General features: G+C 42.4%; 2 protein-coding genes across 7 annotated transcripts in view; one reads left to right on the top strand and one right to left on the bottom strand.

Annotated features, from left to right (window-relative positions):
• The window catches only part of CARS2 (cysteinyl-tRNA synthetase 2, mitochondrial), a 42,310-nt gene extending 40,994 nt beyond the window's left edge, over nucleotides 1–1,316 (bottom strand). Inside the window, exons 1-2 of one of the 3 annotated variants that reach the window (XM_019731080.3) lie at nucleotides 1,040–1,316; nucleotides 621–671 (exon numbers count right to left, since the gene is read on the bottom strand). In XM_019731080.3, the coding sequence (XP_019586639.2) occupies nucleotides 621–671; nucleotides 1,040–1,245 (257 nt within the window). In that variant the 5' untranslated portion in view covers nucleotides 1,246–1,316. Of the gene's footprint in view, nucleotides 1–620; nucleotides 698–1,039 lie in introns of all 3 variants that reach the window. The other 2 variants (XM_019731078.3, XM_019731081.3) reach the window with 2 other exon arrangements.
• A 4,491-nt stretch (nucleotides 1,317–5,807) lies between these two features.
• Nucleotides 5,808–12,385, top strand: ING1 (inhibitor of growth family member 1). Of its 4 annotated transcripts, none has more exons than XM_019731082.3 (2): nucleotides 5,808–6,303; nucleotides 10,466–12,385. In XM_019731082.3, the coding sequence occupies exons 1-2, from the start codon at nucleotides 6,168–6,170 to the stop codon at nucleotides 11,167–11,169; spliced, it is 840 nt and encodes a 279-aa protein (XP_019586641.3). In that variant the 5' UTR covers nucleotides 5,808–6,167; the 3' UTR covers nucleotides 11,170–12,385. The 4 variants fall into 4 exon arrangements, with proteins under 4 accessions (XP_019586641.3, XP_088648815.1, XP_088648814.1 ...); XM_088792689.1 differs by lacking the exon at nucleotides 5,808–6,303 and adding an exon at nucleotides 6,422–6,441; XM_088792688.1 differs by lacking the exon at nucleotides 5,808–6,303 and adding an exon at nucleotides 7,773–7,937.
• Nucleotides 12,386–24,685: the final 12,300 nt, after the last annotated feature.

Raw genomic sequence — 24,685 nt, 5'->3', positions numbered from 1 at the left:
TCATGGTTGAAGTCGAGAGAGCAAGCACAGAGGTCAGATATACACCAGGCTCCCCCCCAGCTCCAACACTTTCTAAATGTGGCCTCTGGTAAGTTACTTATCCTCAATGATTGTTGAGCCCTCACCATATCTTCAATTCAGATACTGTGTTAAGCAGCACTGTATAGGTGTTATCTTGTAAAACTATGAAGATTCAAAAAGATGGATACTGTTATCATCCCCATCTCAAAGAGGAATACACCAGGATCCAAAGTAATAAAGTGACTTGTCCAAAGTTGGGAAGTAAATAAATGGTGGGAGACAGAAATAACTCCTGACCAGCTGATTCCAGGGCCCCTGGAAAGCCTCATCTCACTAAACCATCAAAAAACATGTAATTCCAAAACGGGTCATTTTCACTGTTCCTCACTGCCTCCTTGAAGTGCTTTACCTATGAAATGGCTTTAAGTGCTTAGAATTGTTAAAAGAACTAAATGAGACTATAACGTGTGCTTCCCACAATACCTGGGATATAGTAATTATCAGTACTCATAAATAGCCACTTGAGAGATGAAAACAACCTGCAAAAGGCATTTTCTTTCCAAAATAAACGATTGAAAATTCATATTCAGGACACTCACCAAGCATGGCCAAGGTGGGCATGATCATAGACAGTTGGTCCACAGCTATACCTAGGAACGAAGTTAAAATCCATCACCTGAAACATATTTGCAAGAAAGGCCACCACTTTCTCTGTTACGATTATCATATAACCAACCATGTCTTTTTTTTGTTTAAAGTAACCACTTTTGAGGACTGCATGGCCGAGGTTCTATTACTTGAATATCTAAATTCATATCCAAATCCTGTCAATTCACTGTGACTATATCAGTGTCTTCAACGGTGCCTCCCATGTATTTTATTATTTACTAAATGATTTTATCCTGAGAACCCAACCCTACTTTCCACACAGAGCGCCCGCCCCCCAAAACGCTCAGTCCATAGTCCTTCCCGCCCCAACCCCCTCAGCTCCGCCCCCCCCCAATTCCCAGGACTCTACCAGGAGGCGGCGTCTGCGCTGCCCACGATTAAGGGGTCCTTTCTCCGGGTAAGGCTGTTATACACCTTGACGCCCGTATCGTGGCCTGCAGGCTGCAGCCAGCCCTGCCCGCGCGCCCCAGACACCTTCCGCCCTAGCCCGGGACCCAGGCCCAGTGTGGCCGGGAGGAGCTGGGCGCCAAAACGGGTCCCAAGCTTGCGTAGCATGACCCGCCCGCGAGCCTCGCGGAACTAGGAGACCGGCGACTGCCTGGGGAGCTGGCCACGCCCACTTCAAAAGGACCCAGCCCAGCCCCGCCTACCCCAGGAGGGCCAGCCCCGCCCACCACAGAAGGCAACCCACGTGGCCCCCGCCCACCCGGGAGGGTGACTGGCCAGGCCCCGCCCACCCGGCAAGAGTACCCTCCCTGCTTCCCCACCCCGGAAAAGGACCCGCCCCGCTCCCGCCCTCCCCGGAAGAGGACCTGCTCCGACCTCGGCCTTCCCGGAAACAGCACTAGGGAAGCGGCGGCCCCGCCTCTGTCAGGCCTGTGGGCGTCCGCAGGGGCGAAGGGGGGGAGGGGGAGAAGGGAGGAGGCGGGGAAGGGGAGGCCGCGGGGGATGGTGTGGGCACCTGCCGCCGGCTACTCGAGTGCTCGCGAAGCACGTTTGCACCTCAGCACACGCACACATCCAGAGCATGTCTGCATCCCAACGCACACCCTCTGTCAGTCTCCTGAGAAAAGACCAAAACTAGGAAAGCACCCATTCACCAAGTACAGTAGTAGAAAATGTGTGCTTGAGATTCATTTAAGGTTAAAAGTTCTATCATTTAGTCTCTTAAGAACAAAAACATTCTGAATTGCGGTTTCTATGGGACTGTTTAAAGGTAGATTCACTTGAATTTACTGTCAAATTATCTCCACAAACGTGCCCCTATTGATATCTTGCAAAACAGTGTTTCAAAAAAAATAAAGTAAAATCTTTGCTTTTGCAATCCTCAAAAGAGCACAGAGGTTCCTCAGTTCTATTTTTGGTTTGTTTTGGTTGTTATATTGAAAGGCAAATGCTTAAGTAGAGACAAACCAGTATGTTCCCAAGAGCATTTAAAAAAACAAAATTGGGGGAGATTCTTGGAGTCTCTGCAATTCTGTTTCAAGCTAAACTGTAGCCTAAATGTAAACGATGTTCTAATGCATAACACTGAAATGTTGGAACCTGGTGTTGAGAATTAAGAGACCTCTACATCAAAGCTAAGCAGTGCATAATCAACTCAAAGTTCTACTGGAGTATTGTCCTTTTGTCATTGCCTGCATACTTATCTTGATGTTATTTTGTAATTGTTGCTTCTAGTACAATGTGCGTATTTCTCTCCCTGACCACTTTAGATTGTAAATTCTTTTGAATCTCTCACTGTACCTATACTAAATTAAGACAAGGGTGGTTAGATTAATCTCTGATGAAATCCACCTGTTGTGCAGAAGGGAGGAAATTTGGGCAGTAAAATATCTGATAGAGGAAGCTCTCTAATCTAGTTATTAGATGTATCAGTAAAATAAGAATAATATATAAAAGGCTTGATTGCAATCTGTAAGAACATAAGTAATTCAAGGAAAAAGCTAGTTTTGAAAACATATTTCGTAACATTGAAGACCAAATCCTACACAGGAATCTGAATAGCTGCAATGTTGGAATTGGCCATAGAAAATCATGACTTTTAAATTAACAATGGTATCTTCTGTCTTCAGAAAACTGGTCATGTAATGTGGTCAGCACTTGAATGGTGGCAATTCTACCTTAAGTGTTTCGGGAATGAAAACAATGATAAACATAACCCATTATTTAATGCTTAAAAATATGATTCCTTTTGCAGTAAAAGTGACTGGGAAGATTTACTAGTATATACAAAAAAAAGAATCCTGTTAATTTGAACTGATTAGGACAGCACAAGGAAGTGTATTAAAATGAATGATTCCAAAATATCATGAATGTCATTTCTGAGTCCTCAATGACAACAACAAAAAAATGTAGTTCTCAGTATTGCGTTTTCTTTCAAGACAAAATCTTGTAAATTCAAAGTAGAGGAGATAAGGTAGCATATTGTTGAGGGCATTCAAGTTTGAAATGAATATGTTATTTTTTAAGCACTTCAAAATATAAAGAGTTGTATGTTATCTGTTATCTTTCATTCCTTTCAGTTTGAGCATCTTCAGTTAAACTAGAAATATTTTAGAAAAGATTTAATATCAATTTTTGCAACGCACTCCAAAGAACAAAACTGAAACAACCAAGGTTCTTCAATGTATCTTCAAAATCAAACTTTCCCTTCGTGTTATATTGCAAATGCATGACCGCAGTTAATTGTTTTAGCTATTGGTCTTCTAACCTTGTTCAGAAAACCAATGAAATCATTGGTATATACTTTAAGAACTTTGTAAAGCTAATAGATAAAATATTTTCTGACTTCTTAGCCCAAGGGGTAAATAAATGTTGTATATAATGTAAGCTCATTATTTACTACTGTATCCCCCAGAACATAGAACAATAGCTAGCACATGGTAGGCACTCATTAAAACATTTCTTGTTGAATAAGATGCCTTTGTTTTACATGTCTGTGAAGTCCATGAAAACATGAGAGGAATCATTCAGATAGTATTGTGATTTTTGAAAAAGATAAGCTAGGTCAAACTCCAGCTTGATTATCTCTGAAGGGGTAAATGATTTCTAACCTTTATTCTTAAGTTCAGATAAACACTACTCATTCTAGAGCCAATGAATGCAAGCAGTAAAAGAACTTTCTTGCTATTGAACTTTAAAACTTCTTACATGCTCATAGAGGAAAATGTATACTTTTTTATTCAACTTCCTACTTTCTATTTTATTTCATGTAACATCTCCGTTTCCACATGTCATATTATTAATCTTCTGTGCAGACCAGTGGCCAATAAATTTATTGCATAAAATGGAACTTTACTCATGATTTGCTTTTAATTGGGCCAAGACTGGAAGATGTGTGAATCTATAAGCAAAACACCCATTTTTCCAAATATCAAAGTGAACGTCCTCTTGAGGTGGGGTTGTAGAGTATAAGAGTGAAGATCAAACACATTTACTTCGAAGTGTAAATATTATCCGTTTATCACCGTGGTAAATTATGTTCCAATGTGAACAATCCATTTCGAAAGACAGCTCCATTTAGTCTCATTTGGTGTACTGACATTCATATCACAAGATGCCCTACAGATCGCTTTGAAGAGCACCAATGTGGATAATAATCTACTTTATAAAAAGTGGATTGGCCCGAAATATTACTGGATTACTTACATACAGTAATTTTTAAAATTCCCAATGGCCTTCGCTGTCACAATATTGTTTGGTGGACCATTCCGACTCTCAATACCAGAACACGCGCCCGTTTGAACTACAGTGTAATTGCTTTATGTCTAAATGGTGTGCCTTTATGGCAACAGGGCAATCCCGGAGTTAAGGCTGAAACCCTCTGAATTAACAAGAGGGGAAGAAAAACGGAGCACTGCGCTGGCACGGAGTTGGTAGAGACGTCACGAGGCTGGGGGTCAAGCTAATTTACAGGGCTTGAGACATCGACACGGTGTTTGCCCACCTCGGGGAAGAAAATACAGAGCAAACAGCAGAGCAGAGTGGGTGCGAAGAAAAGGTGACCATGAAAGGCGATCGCGGTCAGGAAAATCGCGCTGCAGCACAGGCCCCAGCCCCGCGGACAAAGGTGGAGGGTGGTCACGCCCACGGGGCGGGGTCTCTGACGGAAGAGGCGGGCCTGCCGCGGGCCCGTCGTCCAGGCAACGGGATCGTCTATGCAGGGGCATATTTCAGAAAGCCCCAAATTCGGAAGTTTGGGGTGGGGAGAAGAGCCCCGGGGAAGGGGAGGGGCCGAGACCCCGGTTTCGGTGGTCTTTCAAAGTGAGGGAGCGGTTTGTGAGTAGATTCCAAAGCACAGGCGGGAAGGGGTCGGGGTCACCTGCCCTCAGTGGGGACCCGGCCCGGAAGCAGCTCTCCTCTTGGGCCCCTTTGTCTCTCAGCCGCTGGGCACTGGGCTCCAGCCAGCAACACAAAGGGAGGGCAGTGAGGAACGCGCAGGCGCGCGAGCCGCCGTGGATGCTGGGAGTGGTAGTTCGGCCGCCGAATGGTAGGTCTTCGCGCGGGCCGGCTGCCGCCCCGGCCGTACTAGTGCGCATGCGCCACCACTTCCGCCCTGCTCGGCTGGCGGTCTTCCTCCACCCCTCCACAGGACGCGGGTTTCTAGTATTATACAGTAGTAAGAGCCCTGGAGGAGTTATCCGACCTCGTCCCGCCTTTTCTTCCTCTTGATTGGGCCACTGAAGTGAACGCCGCAGTCGATTGGCTCCCAGGGTTGCCAGTTTGTTCCGGAACCTACTTATACCCTCGCTGGGCGGCGGGCACGGGAGACTAAAGGGCTGAGTGGGGAGAGGGAGGTGGCGGCCCGGGCGTGCGATGTTCTCGAGGCGGCGGTTCCCGCGGCGGGGTCAGCTCCAGCTGGGTATTGGGCGGGTCTGGCTGCCACTCCCCCAGTGGGTATGCATTGCCGCCAGACAGGCTCTGCCTCCAAGTGCGAAACTCCTAGTAAAGTTTGCGCCTCGCCTGCGGCCCCCTGTCCTCGCGACCCCCGCCCCGGCAAAAGTGACAGACAAAGCCACACCCCCGCGCGTCCGGGCCGGTGAGGGGCGTGAATGCGGCGGGGGCGGGGCCCGCGAGGAGGGGGTAGTGGGGGGGGCGGGCGCATGCGCTGTACGGGGGGCCGAATGTTTCCCAAGTGTTTGAAACTGGTATTTAGGTTTTCCACGTTGGACAAGTGCGGCGCGGCGGGCGGCGCGCGTCCCTTCCCGCGCTCGCTCGGCCCGGCCCCGGCCCCTGCGCCGGGGTGCGCGCCCGCGCGCCCGGCCCGCGCCCAAGGCCGCCGAGCGCTGGCCCGGCCCGCCCGCGCCCGGTCCCGGGGCCCAGGCGGTGCGGCTCGCAGATGTAGCGGCGCGGGGCTGGCCGGAGGGGGGGCGCCGGCGGGCGGGAGCTTTGCATTTTGCAGCGCTGGGCTCCGAGGGGGCGGGGGCTGGAGGAAGCGGAAAGCCGCGCCGAGTCGCCGGGGACCTTGATGAACCATGTTGAGCCCTGCCAACGGGGAGCAGATCCACCTGGTGAACTATGTGGAAGACTACCTGGACTCCATCGAGTCTCTGCCTTTCGACCTACAGAGAAACGTCTCGCTAATGCGGGAGATCGACGCGAAATACCAAGGTACGGCGGGATGGATGGGCGGGGGCGGCTGCTCCATCCCCGCCGGTCGCGGCGCGCCGCGGGGCCGCGGGCCGTCCTGTTCTCCGCCCGGGGAGCCGTGGGCCCGCGGAGGCGGCTTTCGCCCGGCAGGAACAAAAGGTCTGGATCGTCTTTGATTCGCCAAGGTCCTTGTGCGCGAAGCCCGGACACGGAGGAGGAAGGAGAAACGAGAGGTCTCAATGCCAGGCTGCGCGAGCAAAGCGCTCTTTGTAGTGAAGTGACGAGGCGGGGTGCTGCGGGGGAGGGGGCGCAGGGGCTAAGGCTGCGCCGAAGGAGAGATGTGCTGCGGTCGCTAGGGCTGAGGGGCGTAAGGGACTGGGCTGCGCGCAGTGCTGTTGGGAGGGCGCTGCGGGCGAGGAGTCCCCCGGCCCTGCTCGCCATCCCCGGAGCCACCCCCACCCAGTCCCGAATCTGAGTGTTATATAAAGTCCAGGGTCGGTATACTACGCGCGGTGTATCCTCGGTCGCCCCCACCCAGCTCCCCGGCCCTCTGGCAGCGCTGAACACCGAGTGAGGGGCGACGCGGCCGGGTGTAGTTTGCGAAGGGGCAGGGCTTTATTCCATGCGTACGGTGGGGAAGGGGACGAAAAGGGAGGGAAGGATGGGGCGAGGAAGTCGCCCATCTGTGCAGCGCTCAGGGGGCTTGTGCAAAGACTGTGGGCTTGGGGAGTAACATGGCAGGGTAGAGGACCTGTGGGTCGTTCTCTGCAGCCTCGGCCTCCCAGAGTGCCGGAGAGAAGCGGAGGGTTCGCGTCCACTGGGAATTGTTGGCTGTTGGGGAAACTTTCCTGCTAGGTCAGGCACGGCATTGGGGGCTCTGTTTGGAACGTAGGTCGTCACTCAGAGTTTACTAATGTTTACAGGGCTGCGCAGCAGGGAAACGGAAGAGTGGGGGGAGGTGGAAAGCCACCGCTCGCCGCGAAACATACAAGGACTTCCCGCCGGTAAGGCGCCCCTGCGCGCTCTACCCGAGACTCGGTTTCGCAGCGACATTTATAGGAGGCTCATTAGCATATTGCGAACGTCCCTCTTCGGCCTCGTTGTAATTGGCTGTGGCGTCCCCATGGAATGTCCTTATCAGTCCGCGGCTGAGCCATAGGTTGCTGGGCCGGATGAGGGCGGGCCTTGCGCAGTGACTGGCACGAGTCTCTGTTTCCGCGGCCTTCTTTTTTCTCTTTCGTAGAGGGGCGGGGAGGAGGGAGGAGGTCGAGTTAATTTGAATGTCTTCGGGTCGCCCGGCTTCCGGCCTTGGATTGGCTATTGAGGCTGCGGGGTGGGCCGTGTTCCCCTGCCCTGCTCTGTGATTGGCGTCCCGCCTGGCCTCCGCCCTCCGGCCCGGCGACCCCCATAGGCGGCGGTTCCCGAGGCGGGGCGCAACGCCCACTGGCCGCGTCCCCATTGGTCGGGGGCCGGGCTCCGCCCCCTACTCCCCCGAGCTGGGCTACATCCGGCTGCGGAGCAATGGAATTCCCCGGTGCCGGGGTCGAGCCAAGCGACTCACACTACAGGCACTACCGAGGAGGCAGCTCAGCTCTCACACCTTGGCGTCAGGGACCCTGCCGAGCAGGCCAGCAACTGCAAGGAGCTAGAGAGGCGTGAGTGACCCGAAGCCGGGTACTCCTCTCGGTGGTCGGTGCCCAGGGATAGCTCGGGTAGTGTGACGATTAAAGGGGGGGTGGAATTTAAAGGTTTCACAGTCTTTGTGGAATTCATCATCTCCGGTACTGTTCCTTAGCACTTTTGGGAAATTTCAAGATGACAAAAGTTTATCTTTAAAATTTTCTAACATCCACGTCACTATGCTCCTGGTGTATACTCCTGCATTACTGTGAAGAAGCTTGTTTTGCTGTTGAGAACCAAAGTATCTTCCGTCGAGTTAATGCACGCCGCGGTGTTTGCTTGGCTCCTGAAGAGAAAATCAATCCCACGCTCACCCCGGCATATACTGAAGTCAGTGCCCGTTGAGTGAGCTGCAAAGCCTTAGACATAAGTCACAGTCACAATTCATTTGGTTAGGACATACTATAAACGTAGAGGTGTGCAGCATACTAATGAAAAAAATTGAGCTTTTATTTTTAAAGAACTATGTTGCAATTCAAACTTGATTAACAGTCTTTTGTTTAGTATGCATCAGTTGGAGAGTAATTCATAAGGATGGGTTATAATTAGTTTGGCAATTTTAAGTGGTATGCTGGTTATTTTTTAATTATTTTTTAAATACCCATCCACTATGGAAGTCAGCTTCATAAAAAACTTCAGTGCAACCCTCATGTAAAACTAAAATACATTTTTAAGTAAGATCAAATTAAATTTTGCTGCGATCTCATTTAATTCTTAAAATTTTTCCATGGTACCATTGCTTTCCTACAGTAATGTTGGCTGTGGAGCATTTTTAGAAGAGAGGGTCCCCAGCAGTTTGAGCTGATGGAGCTGAAGAAGCAGGTATCCTGGCATGGTGCCTCCCTAGTTAGCACTGGTGTTATTCCTGTTTGCTTGGGATAGCTAACAAATATATGCCATTGTGAAGGTAACAGATTTACTTCTTGGTAATTTTGTGATGAGGTGTTTCTTTCCCAGGAGTGGGGCTTCACATGATGTGAGCTTGCTTGTGATGTAAAAGAAGTCATATTTATTAAATTTTAAATTAGCTGTATGGCCGAATTGTTCTCTTTTCTGTGAAATGCGGAAATTGTCTTTAGAATTTTGGTTATTTATTCAACCAAATGATAACTTTGTAATGTGCAATTCGTTTCAAAGTAAATGGCAGAAACTCATTTTAACCATCTATGGAATAGGACTTGGGTTAAGTTGAGCAAAACTATTTATTTTCAGAATTAATTACTCAAAGAGACTATGAAACTGGCATTCCTCCTTTCTGGTGGGAGACAGTCTCCGTTGTTCCTCTAGGAAATATTTTCAGAGCTATCTTTAGTTAAAGAATATAGCCTGGAAAATAATACTTACCATTTAACTGCGCTTCAGTGTTGGTTTAAGTTTATATGTTTACTCCAGTGTTAGGTTTACAGTTCGGAGATAAGATCTGGAAGGGGTGATGGCCACATTTTACGCCCTTTCCTCCCCACATCCCCACACACTCTTCCTAATTGGAGAGAGGAATTGCCTATTTTGGGAGACTACAAAAGGATTTCAGGGGAAAAAGTCTGATACTGTTTAATTTAATGGTGACTGTTTGGGGAAAATAACTCTGGAATTTCTGTGTATTTAGCCTCTTGGCAAGAATATTTACTTTCCTTATTTCAGTCACATTATTTAACAGCTTTTATTTCTTGAGAAATTACCTAATTACATTTGCCAAGTTACATTTTAAAATCACATACACTGTCTTCTAACCTATCCAAGAAGGTTCAAATTTAGCATTGAGTTTTAATTTATTTTTTTTTAATAATGTTTTACAATCTGTTGACTTCTATAGATAGAAATATGTTACTGTCTTAAGAAGTAAATGCAAAAGCAAAATCTGCCACCTTTGTTTTAAAGCAAGACTAGGTTGTCTGGTTTATTGAGACAAACCATTCTTGTTTCCAGGAATACAGAGGTATAACATTCTGTGATGAAAATGATGTGGCTGATAAACTGAGGCTCTAGGTAGTGTTTATATACATAAGTAGTGTTTATATACGTTCTGCAATTTCATAGGGTATTCTAGATATTAGTACATTAAAATTAAGAGAATAAAGTCATTTGAATTATTATAGAAAATATTTGAATAAAAACAATGGAAATATAGGACATATTCATTAATTTTATTGAAAACAAAAGTTTGGGTCTCAGTACTTCACCTAAGTTTGAACTTTTACCCTTAATTGTCCATCCCAGGAGTATTTGTTACTCATGATGTTAAACGCACATGAAATCCCTTGGGGAGCTTTGAGTGGCACTTTGCTAAATGAGAATTGTGTTGGCATTTGTATTTAGTTCCAGGGATTTTTTTCAACAACAAAAATCTGCTGGAAAGGCATACAAGTTATAAGGTTTTTATACTACAAAGGCTTGCATTGATCATTTCTGTCCTTTTCAATTACTTTTTCATAGGCTAGAAAATTATATAAAAGGCTCAGTAGTGTTTATAGCATGGGTGTAATGCTTATTTTTTCCTTTGCAGAAATCCTGAAGGAACTGGATGAGTATTACGAGAAATTTAAACGTGAGACGGATGGCACCCAGAAGAGGAGAGTGTTGCACTGCATTCAGAGAGCCCTGATTCGGAGCCAGGAGCTGGGCGATGAGAAGATCCAGATTGTGAGTCAGATGGTAGAGTTGGTGGAGAACCGGACCAGGCAGGTGGACAGTCACGTGGAACTCTTTGAGGCACATCAAGAGGTCAATGATACCACTGGCCACAGTGGCAAAGCTGGCCAGGATAAGTCCAAGAATGAGACAATCACGCAGGCAGAAAAGCCCAATAACAAGAGGTCCCGGCGGCAGCGCAACAACGAAAATCGGGAGAATGCAGCTAATAATCACGACCACGATGACATCACCTCAGGAACGCCTAAGGAAAAGAAAGCAAAGGCCTCTAAGAAGAAGAAACGCTCCAAGGCCAAAGCAGAGAGGGAAGCATCTCCCGCAGACCTTCCCATCGACCCGAACGAGCCAACGTACTGTCTGTGCAATCAGGTCTCCTATGGAGAAATGATCGGCTGTGACAATGATGAGTGCCCAATCGAGTGGTTCCACTTCTCCTGTGTAGGACTGAATCATAAACCAAAGGGCAAATGGTACTGTCCCAAATGTCGAGGGGAGAATGAGAAAACCATGGACAAAGCCCTGGAGAAATCCAAAAAGGAGAGGGCTTATAACAGGTAGTTGGTGGACCTCGCTGAACAGTGAGGAGAACTAAGCCAGTGTATTTATTACATCACCACCTTTGGTGAGGCATGAGGACTGTACAATGTATATTTTTAAAGAATGTTAGAAAAGGAGCCATTCCTTTTGTAGGGATGGCAGTGATTCTCTTTGCCTTTTGTTTTCATTGGTACACATGTGTAATAAGAAAGTGGTCTGTGGATCAACAACATTTTAGAAATTACAAATATAGGTTTGAATTAAACACTCAAGTCTCAGACTGATTTTTTTTTTATTTTTTTTTTGGCTGAGGGAGTTGACTTGGAAGCAACCTAACACATTAAAATGTGGAGAGAAACAATTTTGTTTAGCTACTGTTTTATTTTAATAAAAATAATGTTATTTCATGAGCTAATTTTTTAAATATTAGCCAAGTTGCTAAAAATATAGCCCATAGCAAATTTGTTTTCTAGCTATAATAATGTATATCCATATAACAATTCAATAAAAAGGTTTAAAATTTGAAGATTATTTTTTAAAAAGGTCAATAGTTAAATTTTACATGACAAACATTTTATGTACTGTCCTATTCCCCAAACAGCCATTTTTTGAATGATTGGGTACACTTTTTATTAAACAGAAGTGGTCTAGTCGTGGGATTTCAAATCATGCTTTTGCTATCACACATCCTAGTGTAGCCGTATTAATTTACATAAGGTGTATAAATGTACATTTCCAAATGAACTTGGACTTGATGTATTTTAATCAGAAGTGCAGCCAGATGCCATTGTGAAACCAAGGTGTGTTTTCTACTGTGTGCATGAGAGCTGTACAGATACGACATCAAGAAATAAATGAAATTTAGCCAGTTCCTCTAGCGGTATATTTAATTTTGACATAAATGATTTTAAAATTTTTGTCTTAAAAATTTGTACAGCAGTTTAGACAAAGCCTTAAGCAAATTTTGTATTATTCTCACTTAATGAGGAAGTTACCTAATTGCCAGCAAATCAATGTCAAAACAATATATAGTTAAACCAGGGGTTGGAAATTATTGCGACAGGCCAAATCCAGCCTACCACCTGTGTTTGTGTGGCCTGTGAGCCAAGAATTGTCTACACTGTTAAACGGTTAAAAAATCAAAAGAATCCTATTTTGTGACACATGAAGATTATATGAAATTCAAATTTTAGTGTCCATAAATAAAGTTTTATTGGCACACAGCCATGCTCATCCACTTACGCATTGTCTGGCTGTTTTTGTACAATGGTAGGGTGGTTGCGACAGAGACCATATGACCCACAAAGCTGAAATTATTCATTTTCTGGCCCTGTGCAGAAGTTGGCTGACCTCTGATTTAGACTAACTTCTTGCATGATAAACTGTGTCCTTAACTGCCTGCATATTGAAAGGGTCAACAGAATTTCCATTTCTAAGTGATACATGGCTCACTACACACTGCAGAGAATTAGTTTACATTCTCTGTGAAGCTGCCACAAGGAAGAGTGGAGTAACCACTGTAGCGTCTAAGGGTCTACTTGGCATTTGTTTATTATAAGTAAAACAGTACATTGTTTTTGATTGTTTACTTCATTTGATAAACAATTATTGAGAACTTTGTGCCAGACATAAATCCCTGTTCTACGTTGAATTTCCTTATAGAGGCTATTTGGTAGAGAAATGCAAGTTGTACTTGATCTTACATTAAAATGTGAGCTTTTTGCATATCAATACCTACAAATAGGCATTTACTTTCTAGCAAAACTCAAACATTTAAAAATCTTGAGTGTTGAATAAGATTTACCTAGGCAGATAATAAAGTTTACTATGTGAAAACAAGTTAAATAAAATACTTGATGATAATCCAATGACAAAGTAGTTTAAAAGAATTTTTGCTTACATAAACTTGCTAGTTTTTTACTTTTAATTAGAGTTAATGAAAATTCAATTACGGGAGTGAAGGTGGACTAAAACACAGTTGTTAATACTGGATTTCTTCATACTCAGTTTTGGTGTATACAGCTGTGGAAGAGAGAGAGAGAAGCACAGAGGCCAAATCTTGGTGTATTTGAGCCCAGCTTTGTCCCTTAGGGGTTTGATCTTAAATAAATTTGCTTAACTCTTGATCCATGGTTTTTCACTTTTAAAATATCTGTTTCATGGAAGGTGGTTCTGAGAAATAAGTGAAGTTAAGTAAGAGACGGGGATGTTGCTAATCAAATGCTAGAAACGTTTGCCTCACCTTTAATGAAGTTTCCAATAAGGACAAATGGCTAGGCATTTTTTCTTTGAAAAATGTGGAACGTTATAGAGGCAGATTTTGTTGGATTTGGCAGTCTTTTAAATCACTTTTAATTCCCTTGGACAGCAAGAAAAATAAGTACTTAGAATGTCAAGATTGAGGCTTTAGATCATGATTAGATACAATAGATCCAGGTAACCCTGGGGGAGTGCTCAAAATGGGACTGAAAAAAAATCTTTTTTTTAAAGTGTTTTTCCAGGACCCATCAGCTCCAAGTCAAGTAGTTGTTTCAATCTAGTTGTGGAGGGCACAGCTCACAGTGGCCCATGCGGGATTGAACCAGCAACCTTGTTAAGAGCACTGCATTCTAACCAACTGAGCTAACCGGCTGCCCCTGGACTGAATTCTTTTTGAAAATAGATTAGTGAAAAGCTATCCAATGTAGAACACATTTTTTCATTAATTTTTTTAATTGAAGTATAATATACAATATTTTATTAGTTTCAGGTGTACAACATGATTCAGTATTGTATATATTGTGAAATGATCACAAATCTGGTTAACATTCGTCACCATACATAACTACAAAAAATTTGTTTAAACCTTGTGATGTGGACTTTGAAGATTCAACTCTTTTAGCAACTTTCAAATACGCAATACAGTAGTAGTAACTATAGTCACCATGCTGTACATTACATCCCCATGGCTTATAAATGGAAATTTGTATGTTTTGACCTTCACCCCAACCCCCTGCCTCTGGCAACCACCAATTTCTTATATTTAATAACCAAGTTATTACAGTTCAGATAAAGGGTCTGAAATGTTTCTATTAGAACATAATACTTTATTTCAAACTGAACTAAAGGAACTTGGTTCATTCAATTAACTAGTGTGTACTGAGCAGCCATGGCATGGTGTTCCTTGGGCAGGGGGCTCAGAGGAGGAGGGTGTACTCTGGGGCCTGAGAAAGTTACTGTGTTTCCCCGAAAAAAAGACCTAGCCGGACCATCAGCTTTAATGTGTCTTTTGGAGGAAACATTAATGTAAGACCCGGTATTATTTTAATATAAGACCGGGTCTATATAATTAATATAATTTATAACATAATATGACCGGGTCTTATATTAATTTTTGTTCCAAAAGACGCATTAGAGCTGATTGTCCAGCTAGGTCTTATTTTCAGGGAAACACGGTACTACACTGACAGGACCCACTGGCCACCCACACAGACATGACTTCCAGTGTCTTGGACATGGTGGTGTGGTCATCTCAGTACTCCGGACTACCAGTGGTTGCAAGTGGGGAAGTAATACAGCATTCACCAATTTAGGGTGCTGTTCAGCTTCAAGTTGTTGTCCTTTCAGTCTTAGCTGTGGAGGGTGCAGCTCAGCTCCAGGTCCAATTGCCGTTGCTAGTTGCAGGGTCACAGCCCACCATCCCTTGTAGGAGTTGAACCAGCAACCTTGTGGTTGAGAGGATGCGTTCCAACCAACTGAGCCATCCGGGAGCTCAGCGGCAGCTCAGCTCAAGGTGCCGTGTTCAATCTTAGTTGCAGGGGGCCGAGCCCACCATCCCTTGAGGGATTCGAGGAGTTGAACCGGCAACCTTTTGGTTGAGAGCCCACTGGCCCATGTGGGAATCGAACCGGCAGCCTTCGGAGTTAGGAGCACGGAGCTCCAACCACCTGAGCCACTGGGCCGGCCCTAAAATAACCCTTTTGTATCATGTTCATACAATGTTCCAGGTAAAATGTACTAAGATATTAAACCTTTCATTACGCAAAATTATTAACTTTTCGTCCGTGCACTTTTAAAGGTAGTGCTCTTGCAGAAGAGCTAGCTTTTCTCCATTGTTCCAGATAAATTTATAATTCTTTGTAATCACTGGCATGTATAGAACAAGATTTTATGGATATTTCTGTCTCCCTCTTTTAGCTTGTAATCCATTCCTCTTTAATCTTGGGGTGGTTTTAGGCAATTTGGATGGTAGACTTTTGGCGTTGTTTAATCTGGAGAAATTGATAGTTAATTACTGCTTTTCTTGAGGCACTCATGTTCTCATGCTCTCAGGCCACCTGTATATGGAGAGCTTGGGAAGATAGAAAGAGTTGTGTTGTGAATCAAGGTAGCTTCGTGAGGTTTGTATGAGGGCTTTGTTTTAGAATATTTAAAGTAAACAATGTACTGTGTCCCGTCACCCCCCAAAAAGATGATAACAAATAGATAGTTTTAACTAGAATAAAGAAAAACATTAGGTCACTTCTCTTGCCTCAAAACTTGGTTTACCTAATTTTGTTCATAAGGATAGGGTTGATACTTTCTCAATTTAAAATCCCTACTTAAAAAGTCCGTGCAAACAGCAACAGGTTAAATCTTGAGTTGTACCATTCAGTACTTTGTTAAACCAGAGTGTTTCTATTAAACAAGAAAATGCTTTTGTTGAAGCAAGTCAACTTAAAGTTACTCAGCATCACGGACATACAGAAATAGCAGCCACCCTTGTCTGCCATGTGCTAGTACTGTGCTAGGTTCCTTGTATACTTTATGTTAAATCTTTAAAACAACCCTGCCATGAAGAGGTTAGAGTTCCTGGGAGGTTGGTTAAGACCCAGGTGAGGGGACCTGATTCACACAAGGCCACCTTGGCTGCAAAACCTGTATCTTACCACCAGCCTGCACCAGGAGACCCACCTAGTGGTCAGGACCTGGCACCGTTGGCCCATATTGATTAATACCAGGAGCAGAGCTAAGTGTCTACAGTGATCTTGTCTCTGTCCTACTGCCCTGTGTAGTCGGGCAATACCCTCAATTTATAACAGATAATTGAAAGACATAAGAATCTCATGGAGTTGAGCTGAAATAGGAGCCCAGGGTAATCAGAGTCTCGAGGCTTTATTGCTGGGCTTTATACATGAATAAAGGACCTGTGCTATTGAATATGCATAGCATATATATCTGCTTTTCCTCCAGGTAAACAAATGCATTGTCATAGCATGTTTCTTGTCTTCCCCTGTAGTAAATTCAAGGATTGTGATTAACACAGAAGATTTTAAGCAATTTACCAGGAGCTGAGCGCTGTCCTAAAATTAGCATGAAATTTGAAGTCAGAAGGTTTGAATCGGGACTACTTTACTATGTACAGTCGAACCTCGTGGAAGCCACTTTTCTCAGCCCAGTGTCCTCAGGCAAAATAAGGCCAGTGATAATGCTATCTCACAGGTGGGAGAACCAACCCAGCTAACGTGTGACAGTACTGTATCTATGCTGAATGTACAAATAATTATTTGAGTAATATTTTTGGTCAGTTGTTGATTATTCTAGTTAACAGGTGTATTCTGAAAAATAGAATTGAGATTCCGTACAGCTGGAGTCAAGTCCAGTCTTAGAATAAGGTGGTAACTTCCTCTGATTCTGCATAAGTAAGTCTGCAGTTGTCTCTTTGTGGAACACAGAACTAAGTAAAGAAATAGAGTTGTTACTTGCAGCAGCAATCAAAGTCTAGTAGACTTCGTGTTGACTTACCTCTTGGATTGAATTTGAGGAGACAGAAAATTAGTTCAGTCCCTTACATGTGTAGTTGAGGAAACTGAGGCCCAGAATGATGAAGTCGCTCAGCAAGTTACTGGTGGGTCTCTTAGGCCACGTTCAAGTACTGTTGCTCCAGGGCAGAGCCCGTCCCCCTGCTGTTGCACGTGTAGGCCTGGTCTCATTTATGCAGGCATTAGGCAGCATAGCTCTTCATGGAAAGCTATAGGCTTTCAGTAACGTGTCGAGTAAATAATCTAAGAATTGAAATAGAAACACAAGACTTTTGTTTTCTAACCTCCAAATGTTCTATAATTACACATAAAATGAAATTTTGAATTGATTTGTGTGAAGGAGATATTTTTAGGATAACTGTGTAGGCCATTAGAAATTAAATATTTCTAAATGATTACTATTTGAGAAATTGAATTTGGTCAGATTTTGATCACCCAATCGATTCAATATTTTTTATTATAAAATTAATTTTCTAACTTTCTAATATAAAAGCAAATATAAATAATTGTTCATAGGGTTTATTAACAATTTATCCATTTACGAAGATGTTTAGAAATCATTCGCTCTCTTCCAAGTTTACTCATTTTGCATAAGAAATTGCTTGATAAATATTTATGTTTCCTCTACTGTATTTAAGCACCTTTTGGTTGCAAGTACCAGTAATTGACTATGCCTTCAGTACAGATGGAAAAGATAAGAGAAAGTCCAGAACCAGAGCAGCAGTGAGGACAGACAGCATGGCTTTCTCTCCGCAGCACAGATGTGACTTGAGAAACAGTTTGGCCTAGGTGGAAACAGACGCAGTTGGCATCAGTACGGCCAGGGGGAAGATGGCATGCTAGACGCTGAGTTACTACATGTCTGGTTTGGACAGTCAGGTACTGTGTTTAAAGTAAACCTTTCCATTTTAAAAATCCTTGCCCTGATAGGTGCCATGTTTAGAATGGATAGTTATACTGCCACCATGGCAACCAGATTGGATCTGGCCTCATTCTTTCCCCATTACTTGGGGTGTACTCAGGGAATGGAAATTAACTTTTGTATTTTAAGGTAAGTAAAAAGTGGTAGTGAGGATTTTAATTACTGCATGGTCAATATATGTGATTTTAAAAATATTTTTGATTCTTTACATCATTGATCTGCTCCATAAACATGAAAACTTAAAAGTTGACTCACAAATATTTTCAGGGCACAAAGATCTGCCAGAAAATATCAGTTAGTTGACAGTACTAATACATAGGGACAAACTTTCCTGGCATTTTTCACAGCTCCTCACACGATGTGAGATGCTAATAAAGAACATTTCACTTTTCAAATTTTGAAACCTTATTTCTAGACTGAAGAATGTTAACAATAGTGAAAACTGGATTGAGCTGTAAAAAGGAATGAAGAGAATAGAATGTGCGAGGACAATTATGAAACAGTTTGTGGTTTATTCATATGACTCTATAGTTCAAAAAATGATCTGAACGTTCAATGTAGTCTAAGCACATTATTATGATTTATTAAGCTCTGACAGGACATATTGGGGTGGTGCAAATCTTAGATGAAGTTACAATCCTGAATTTGCAGTGCAACCTAATTTTTGAAAAATATATGACAACTAAATACACCATAGACGAGTAAATTTGATCATACCAACAAAAATTCAAAGTGGCAGGATTACTGTAATTACGGAGGCTAATGTCTTGAAGCAAAATACATGATGAGTTTACTAATTTTACTTTCTCTTTTATTCCTATAAGGATACTTTGCAGTATAACTCTCATAACAATTTTATTTATATATATATAAATATCTAGCATAGAGGAGAAGCTAATGAATGACATTTCTGGCTTCCTGTTGAAGCCACAACACTGGCGCATGCATGGGATAAAAGATTGTTCCATCACCAAGAGCATTATGTTCCTCTAGTCTGTGATGGGGCAATTTGGATTCTTGACAGTTGAGGGAGCCAGGCCAACATTCCTTAAGTACAGAGAAAGCAGCAGGTCAATCCTAGAAATAAAGATGTAGACAATGAAATTAAACAGATAACATTGAGGGAACATACCAATATATGGAAGCCATAAAGGACTTCTCATCAATATGGTGGACTGAGATCCCTCCCAAACACTAAAAATGCTGGATGAAATATGTGGGAGGGAAAAAGTTTTAAATGCATACTCAAAAGCAAACACAAGAAAAGAAATTCTCCATGTGCCAAAGCAAAGGAAATCAGTAAGAATAGTCAGTCGCTGAAGAAGAGGTGGGCAGGGGACTGAGGCCTGCGCACCTCAAAATGCTCCCCCTGCTGGCCACAGTAACGAGTATGCCAAGGGACAGGTACCCCAAGCCATCACTAAGTATGTTTCCTGGAAGTTTCTTTTTTGCTGAAGCTACCAGCACAATTACTTTTTCTTCCTCTGCAGCTGCTAGGCAGTGAGGCTTTAGATCTGACGCTTCTGGGGGTTGCCTTACCCACTACGTGGAGAGTCTGCCTGGAAAATGGAGAGAAATATAGTTGCCTGATGGCATCGTTTGAATACCTGAAGCCACATGAACCCCTGTAACAGCCAATTGTGTGAGTCAATAAATACTTGTTCTTAAGTTGGCTCAATTGCGGTTTGTATACTAACCAAATCAATGACCACCTCCACTTCCCAATCCTGCTTACCTTCCCCAGATAACAGCTATCAATGGTTGGTATCTATCTCTACAGATCTTTTTTTCTAGAAAATTATACTCACTTCTCCATGGTAGTTTTAAAAGCACAAATTTCACACTCGCATCAGAGGCGGGGCCTATTTTCTCCACCTCTGGCCTCTGGATGAGTCTTCCCACCTGCCCTCAGGAGGACAGTGCCACATGACACCATGCGACTTCCAAGGCAAAAATGGACAACACGGCCCAGTTCCTGACTGATGCCTCCTCTCCACAGATGCTCGTCCTTGGCACACAGCCACTTCTGAAGGCCAGACAAGTATTCCTGCTACATTTTCAACCGAGTTGCAATGAGTAGCCAGTGCCAACCACCAGTGAGTGAGCCTGCAGATGATTCCAGCCCCAGGCGACTGCCAAGTGCGCAGAGCGAGCTGTCCCCACCCAGCCCTGCCCAAATCGCAGATTCCCAGCAAATTCATTTGGGGATGGTTTGTTACATATCAGTAGATAACCAGAACAACACCACCTATGCAAAAAGCACAGTTTTGCTTTGCTTTGCGTTTCACATAAGTGGAGTCCTACCCTGTGTATCGATCTTTAACTACCTAATTGTTTTCCTATGTAACACTTTGCCTTGGAGATCTTTCCCTGTCAATACAGGAAGATTAATTAACATAATTAACTACTGCAAATAATTTTGTCCTATGGATATACCAAAATACATTTAAATATTCCTCTATTGATCAACACTTAGATCGGTTCAACGTTTTTCCTAATCTCAAACCTTTCGAGGATGAACATCGTTGTATTGTTCATGTACATCATGTACATGTCTGAGTATTCATGACAGATACATAGAAATGAAATTTTAGCAGAAAAGGTTTTCACACTTTATCTTTCTGCCAAATTGAGACCAAAACACGTGTGCCCTTTTATACTTCCACCAACAGTATATGAAAATACTTATTACCTATATTGTCATTGGATAGTAACCAAATAAATCTTTTTTCTATCTTAAGAAAAATATATGGTTATATATTATATTAACTACTTAAAATGTATGTTTTGTACATATTATATATTTTATATACGAATATATCTATTTAAATATAATTTCACTTTCCTTGTTTCTAGTGATTTTCTGCAACTTTTCAGGTGTGTATTTATTCTAAAATTATTCATTTTCTTATCACTTTATGTACAAATATTTTTTTTCCAGTTTGTTGTTGTTATTTCATACTTGTTTGTGGCATCTTTTGTCATAAAGAAGCTTTACATTTTGAGATTGTCATCTCTGAACTTTTTTCTTTATAGAGGTTAATATTTTGCTTAAGAAAATCTTTTTCACCCTAAGATTATAAAATATTCTCCTATAGTCTTTACATTAAAAAAAAAAATCTCTTTCATCCACCTGGAATTTATTTGGTGTTTGGAGTAGGGAATTATTGAAATTCCTTGAATATTATGGGCATGTAGGAGCCATGCCATGTGTGAGGTGTGAAGCTTAATCAACATTAATCTCATTTAAATTGGAGTTGGGAGGGACTGTAGGGGAAGCTCTCATGCCCTACCATTCATCATCAACTATCCCAAACAGGAAGACTGTACTTTCCATCTCCAACAGGAATATGTTTCTCTGCTCTATTACTCAGGCAGGAAGAGGATCTTCTCCTCCTCCAGCAACCACTCAGCCAATGAAAATGTTACAAGTCAGCCAATGAAAAGCCACTACACTTTGAACTTCTAGTTTCCTCCAATTGATTCTTTGTTTACAACAGCCCTCCTGAACTACCCCTTTCTTCTATAAAAGAATATTCCTTTTCTTTGTTCTCTGGACTTGTGAGTGGTTCGCCATTAGACTGCATGTCCTGAATTGCAATTCTTTGTTGATGCCAAATAAACCCACTTTGCTGAAGAAAGACATGGCTGTCTATTTGTTTGAGGTCAAAAGGGAGAATATGGGCCTTGAAACCAGAAGGGCCTGGCTTCAGTCTCTGGTACTTACAAGCTATGTGAACTGGGTGCAGGTTTTTCCTCTCTCTGAGGCTCAGTTTTTTCATTTGTAAAATGGGTATTAATACTTCAAGGTGTTGATATGAAGTTCAAATGAGATAAGTATGAAAAGTGCCTGGAACTTAAAGTAATGTTGTATGTTAACTCTCACTAAATATCTTTCCAAAATAGATTGTCAGTTGTCTCAACTCTATATTGAATAGTCTATTACTTTCTCATATGAAATGTCAACTTTATTATGTACTAAATTTTCATATACGAGTATGCATGGACATCTCAATTAGTTTTCACTGACTCATTTGTTTATTCCTGAAAAAAAATATTTTACTGGTTTGTTACAATAGCTTTATAATACCTTTTTTATATTTAATAGGACAAACGTTCTATTTGTTTCCATCAGCTATTATAGATTAATTGAAAAATACCTACATATTTGCTATTTGAATCTTTTCATGCAGGTATATGGTGTATTTCTATTTACTCATGACATCTATTATATCTTTCCGTGAAGCTTTATAGTTTTCTTCATATTTCTTACTGGTATTTCGTATTTTAGTTGCTACCATACATAAACCAATTTTTTCATGACTTTGCTTTATTGGTTATTATTTGCATGTAGGAAAGCAGTTAATTTTTGTATATCAATTCTTGCTTGTTTAAATTTCTCATTAGTTCCAGAAGTTGGTCACTGGCTCTGAGATTTTCTAGATGAAAGATCATCGTTACAGAACGACCAGTGTCTAGAGCATTTCCGTGGCTGATAGTCAGTATTCCCGCTTTGAACCTTTTTCTTACCTTTCTTCATCAGAGTCTTGCTCTGATTCTAATGGAAAGGCTTTGAGTATTTCATATTCTGATGTTGACAGAGATTCTAGAAAATACTGTTTATCAGGTACAGGAAATTTCCTCCTGTGGTTTCTGGTATTTCCAGAAATTATTGTTGAATTTTGTCAGATACTTCTTTTTAAGTGGGGGTGGAGGTGGGAGCAGCTACACATGGATCTTCTCCTTTTTTAAAATTTTGTAAATTTTCTAATTTTGAATAATCTTAGCATTGTTGGAATGCATTCTTCATAGACATGATAGATTATTCTTTTAATGCATTTCTGTATTTGATTTGGTAATATTTTAGTATTTTAACATTTCTGAGATGAGGCTTTTTATTTAAGCATAGTTATTCTATAATCTTTGTGTGATAGTTCTAATATCTGAAGTCTTTGAGGATTTTATTTTGCTGTCTTTCTCAGTAGTAGTACCTTGTTTTGTTTGTTTGTTTATTCACTTATTTACTTCTTTTTACTGTGAAACAGCTAATGTCTTTAGAATTTTACCTGGAGTGATTCTTGAGGCCTCAGTTGAAGGTGAGTTCCTCCATTGGGGAATTTTCTTTTTCTTTTGCTAACTCACTAACAACCTGGAAACCAAGTTAAAGTAAAATCCCAGCTTGGGGTTTTTCAAACCATGCAACAATTAGTATCAATTCACACCACAAACACACATGAAAGCTGGCTTCTGTTTTCAAATTTCCCCCCTTCATCCAGAACCAAGAATGAGAAAGACAACTTTGCTGCCCTGTTATGCATGGCAGGTTTATTTCTCATTCTAGCTTTATGAGAATGGACTACGCTGGACTTTCCACCTGGGGCAGGCTCTGGGCCAGAACCTCCAAGCAATGTTCCTCAGTCTTTGTGAGGCCTGAGAAAGGTCAGGAAGCTCTACCCAGGCTATGTCTCCTCCCTACCTACTCTGCACCTTGGGCCCCACACAGCCCTCCAGGAAGGAGACCAAGGCTCCAGGGTTTGGCCTAAGGGGAGAAAGACATTTTTGGCACTAACAAGAATTTCTGCTTTCACTTAGGTTTTGGCCTCTGGATTTTTTTTTTTTTTAAACTCATGCCATCTCAGCAATGCGTTTTAAAAGTATTTTTTAACATATTAATCACTTTAATTTGAGGGTTGTTCTGGATATGTAGCCTGCCATATTGCTGGAAATAGAAGTCTTTTATCAACTCCCTTCTGCCCATTAAACATTGAGTTTCTAGACACCAGGAATGGCAATTGATTTATTTTTATATCCTGGGACCTGGCACGCATTAGTGTATGCACAGGAAATATTATTTGAATGAATGCCAAAAACAATCATTTCAAGTTCAAGTAATTGGTTTGAAATTCTAAGTATAATCAAGGTAATTTCCTTTCTGAAAACTCTTAAGGCTATAACTAAACACCACAATACGGATTAGAGAATTCTTTGGGAAGTTGGTTATCCACACGAACTTTCTGTTTTAGTCAAATTAACTGGGAAGTTGCCTGATTGTACTTTAATTTGAATCACATGGATTCAATCCAATAGGCTCCAATAGGACAGCAGAGAAGCTTATGTTGTAGACAGATTGCACAATTATAGGAATCAGATTGCAAAGGTTTAGGAAAATATTTTCAGCATAAATATTTTGCAACGTCGGCTACTTTCTAATGCTATTTCACATTCCCTCACTGGTAACGACATTCACCATGGTCATCAGATTCTCTCATCAATCCACTTCTTCCTAATCCAGCATTCATCTCCTCAATCAGCTTTTATGGAGTGTTTGTCGTGCACTGAGGCAAACACAGGTTTCAAAGAAGGCATATTCCTTCCTCAGAGTTGTCCCAGTCAGAGACTAACGTTAATAATTGCAATATAGTAAAAAATAAACAAACATAGAAGTACACATTGGGCACAGCAGTAGCACAGAGGAAAGAGAATGCCACTGTGTTTTGGAGCAGCCAAGGAAGGTTTCGCTGGAGAAGAGGCTGCTGTGTTGAAACTTGAACGAAGAGTAGTTTTTACCAGATAAGAGGTGTAAGGCCATGGAAGCAGGGTGTGGGTCCAGGGGGCAGGAAGCACTATCTGGCCCAGTCTTTCCATTCAGTGTCCCAGGCGGCCCCGCCTGTCACAGACAAGGCTTCTTATTGCCTCTGTGTGCTCAGATTTTAATGCCCCCCACCAAGGACTCTCAACTTTTCTTGACCATTCTCCAAGACTATGTATGTTCAGTGACCCTTCCAAGGTGACACCTAACCAGGGGACCATGCCTCCTGTTCTCACTCTTCAAATT

This window comes from Rhinolophus sinicus, chromosome 16, assembly GCF_057876585.1.
Source record: "Rhinolophus sinicus isolate RSI-liver-muscle chromosome 16, RSI-T2T, whole genome shotgun sequence".
Classification (NCBI taxonomy): Eukaryota; Metazoa; Chordata; class Mammalia; order Chiroptera; family Rhinolophidae; genus Rhinolophus; species Rhinolophus sinicus.
This window is presented reverse-complemented; position numbering and strand designations above follow the sequence as displayed.

Excerpts from the sequence above, each read along its gene's own strand:
- ING1 (XM_019731082.3), top strand. The coding sequence starts at position 6,168 with ATGTTGAGCCCTGCCAACGGGGAGCAGATCCACCTGGTGAACTATGTG. Across the intron at positions 6,304-10,465 it reads GATCGACGCGAAATACCAAG|AAATCCTGAAGGAACTGGAT; the intron begins GTACGGCGGGAT and ends TTTCCTTTGCAG.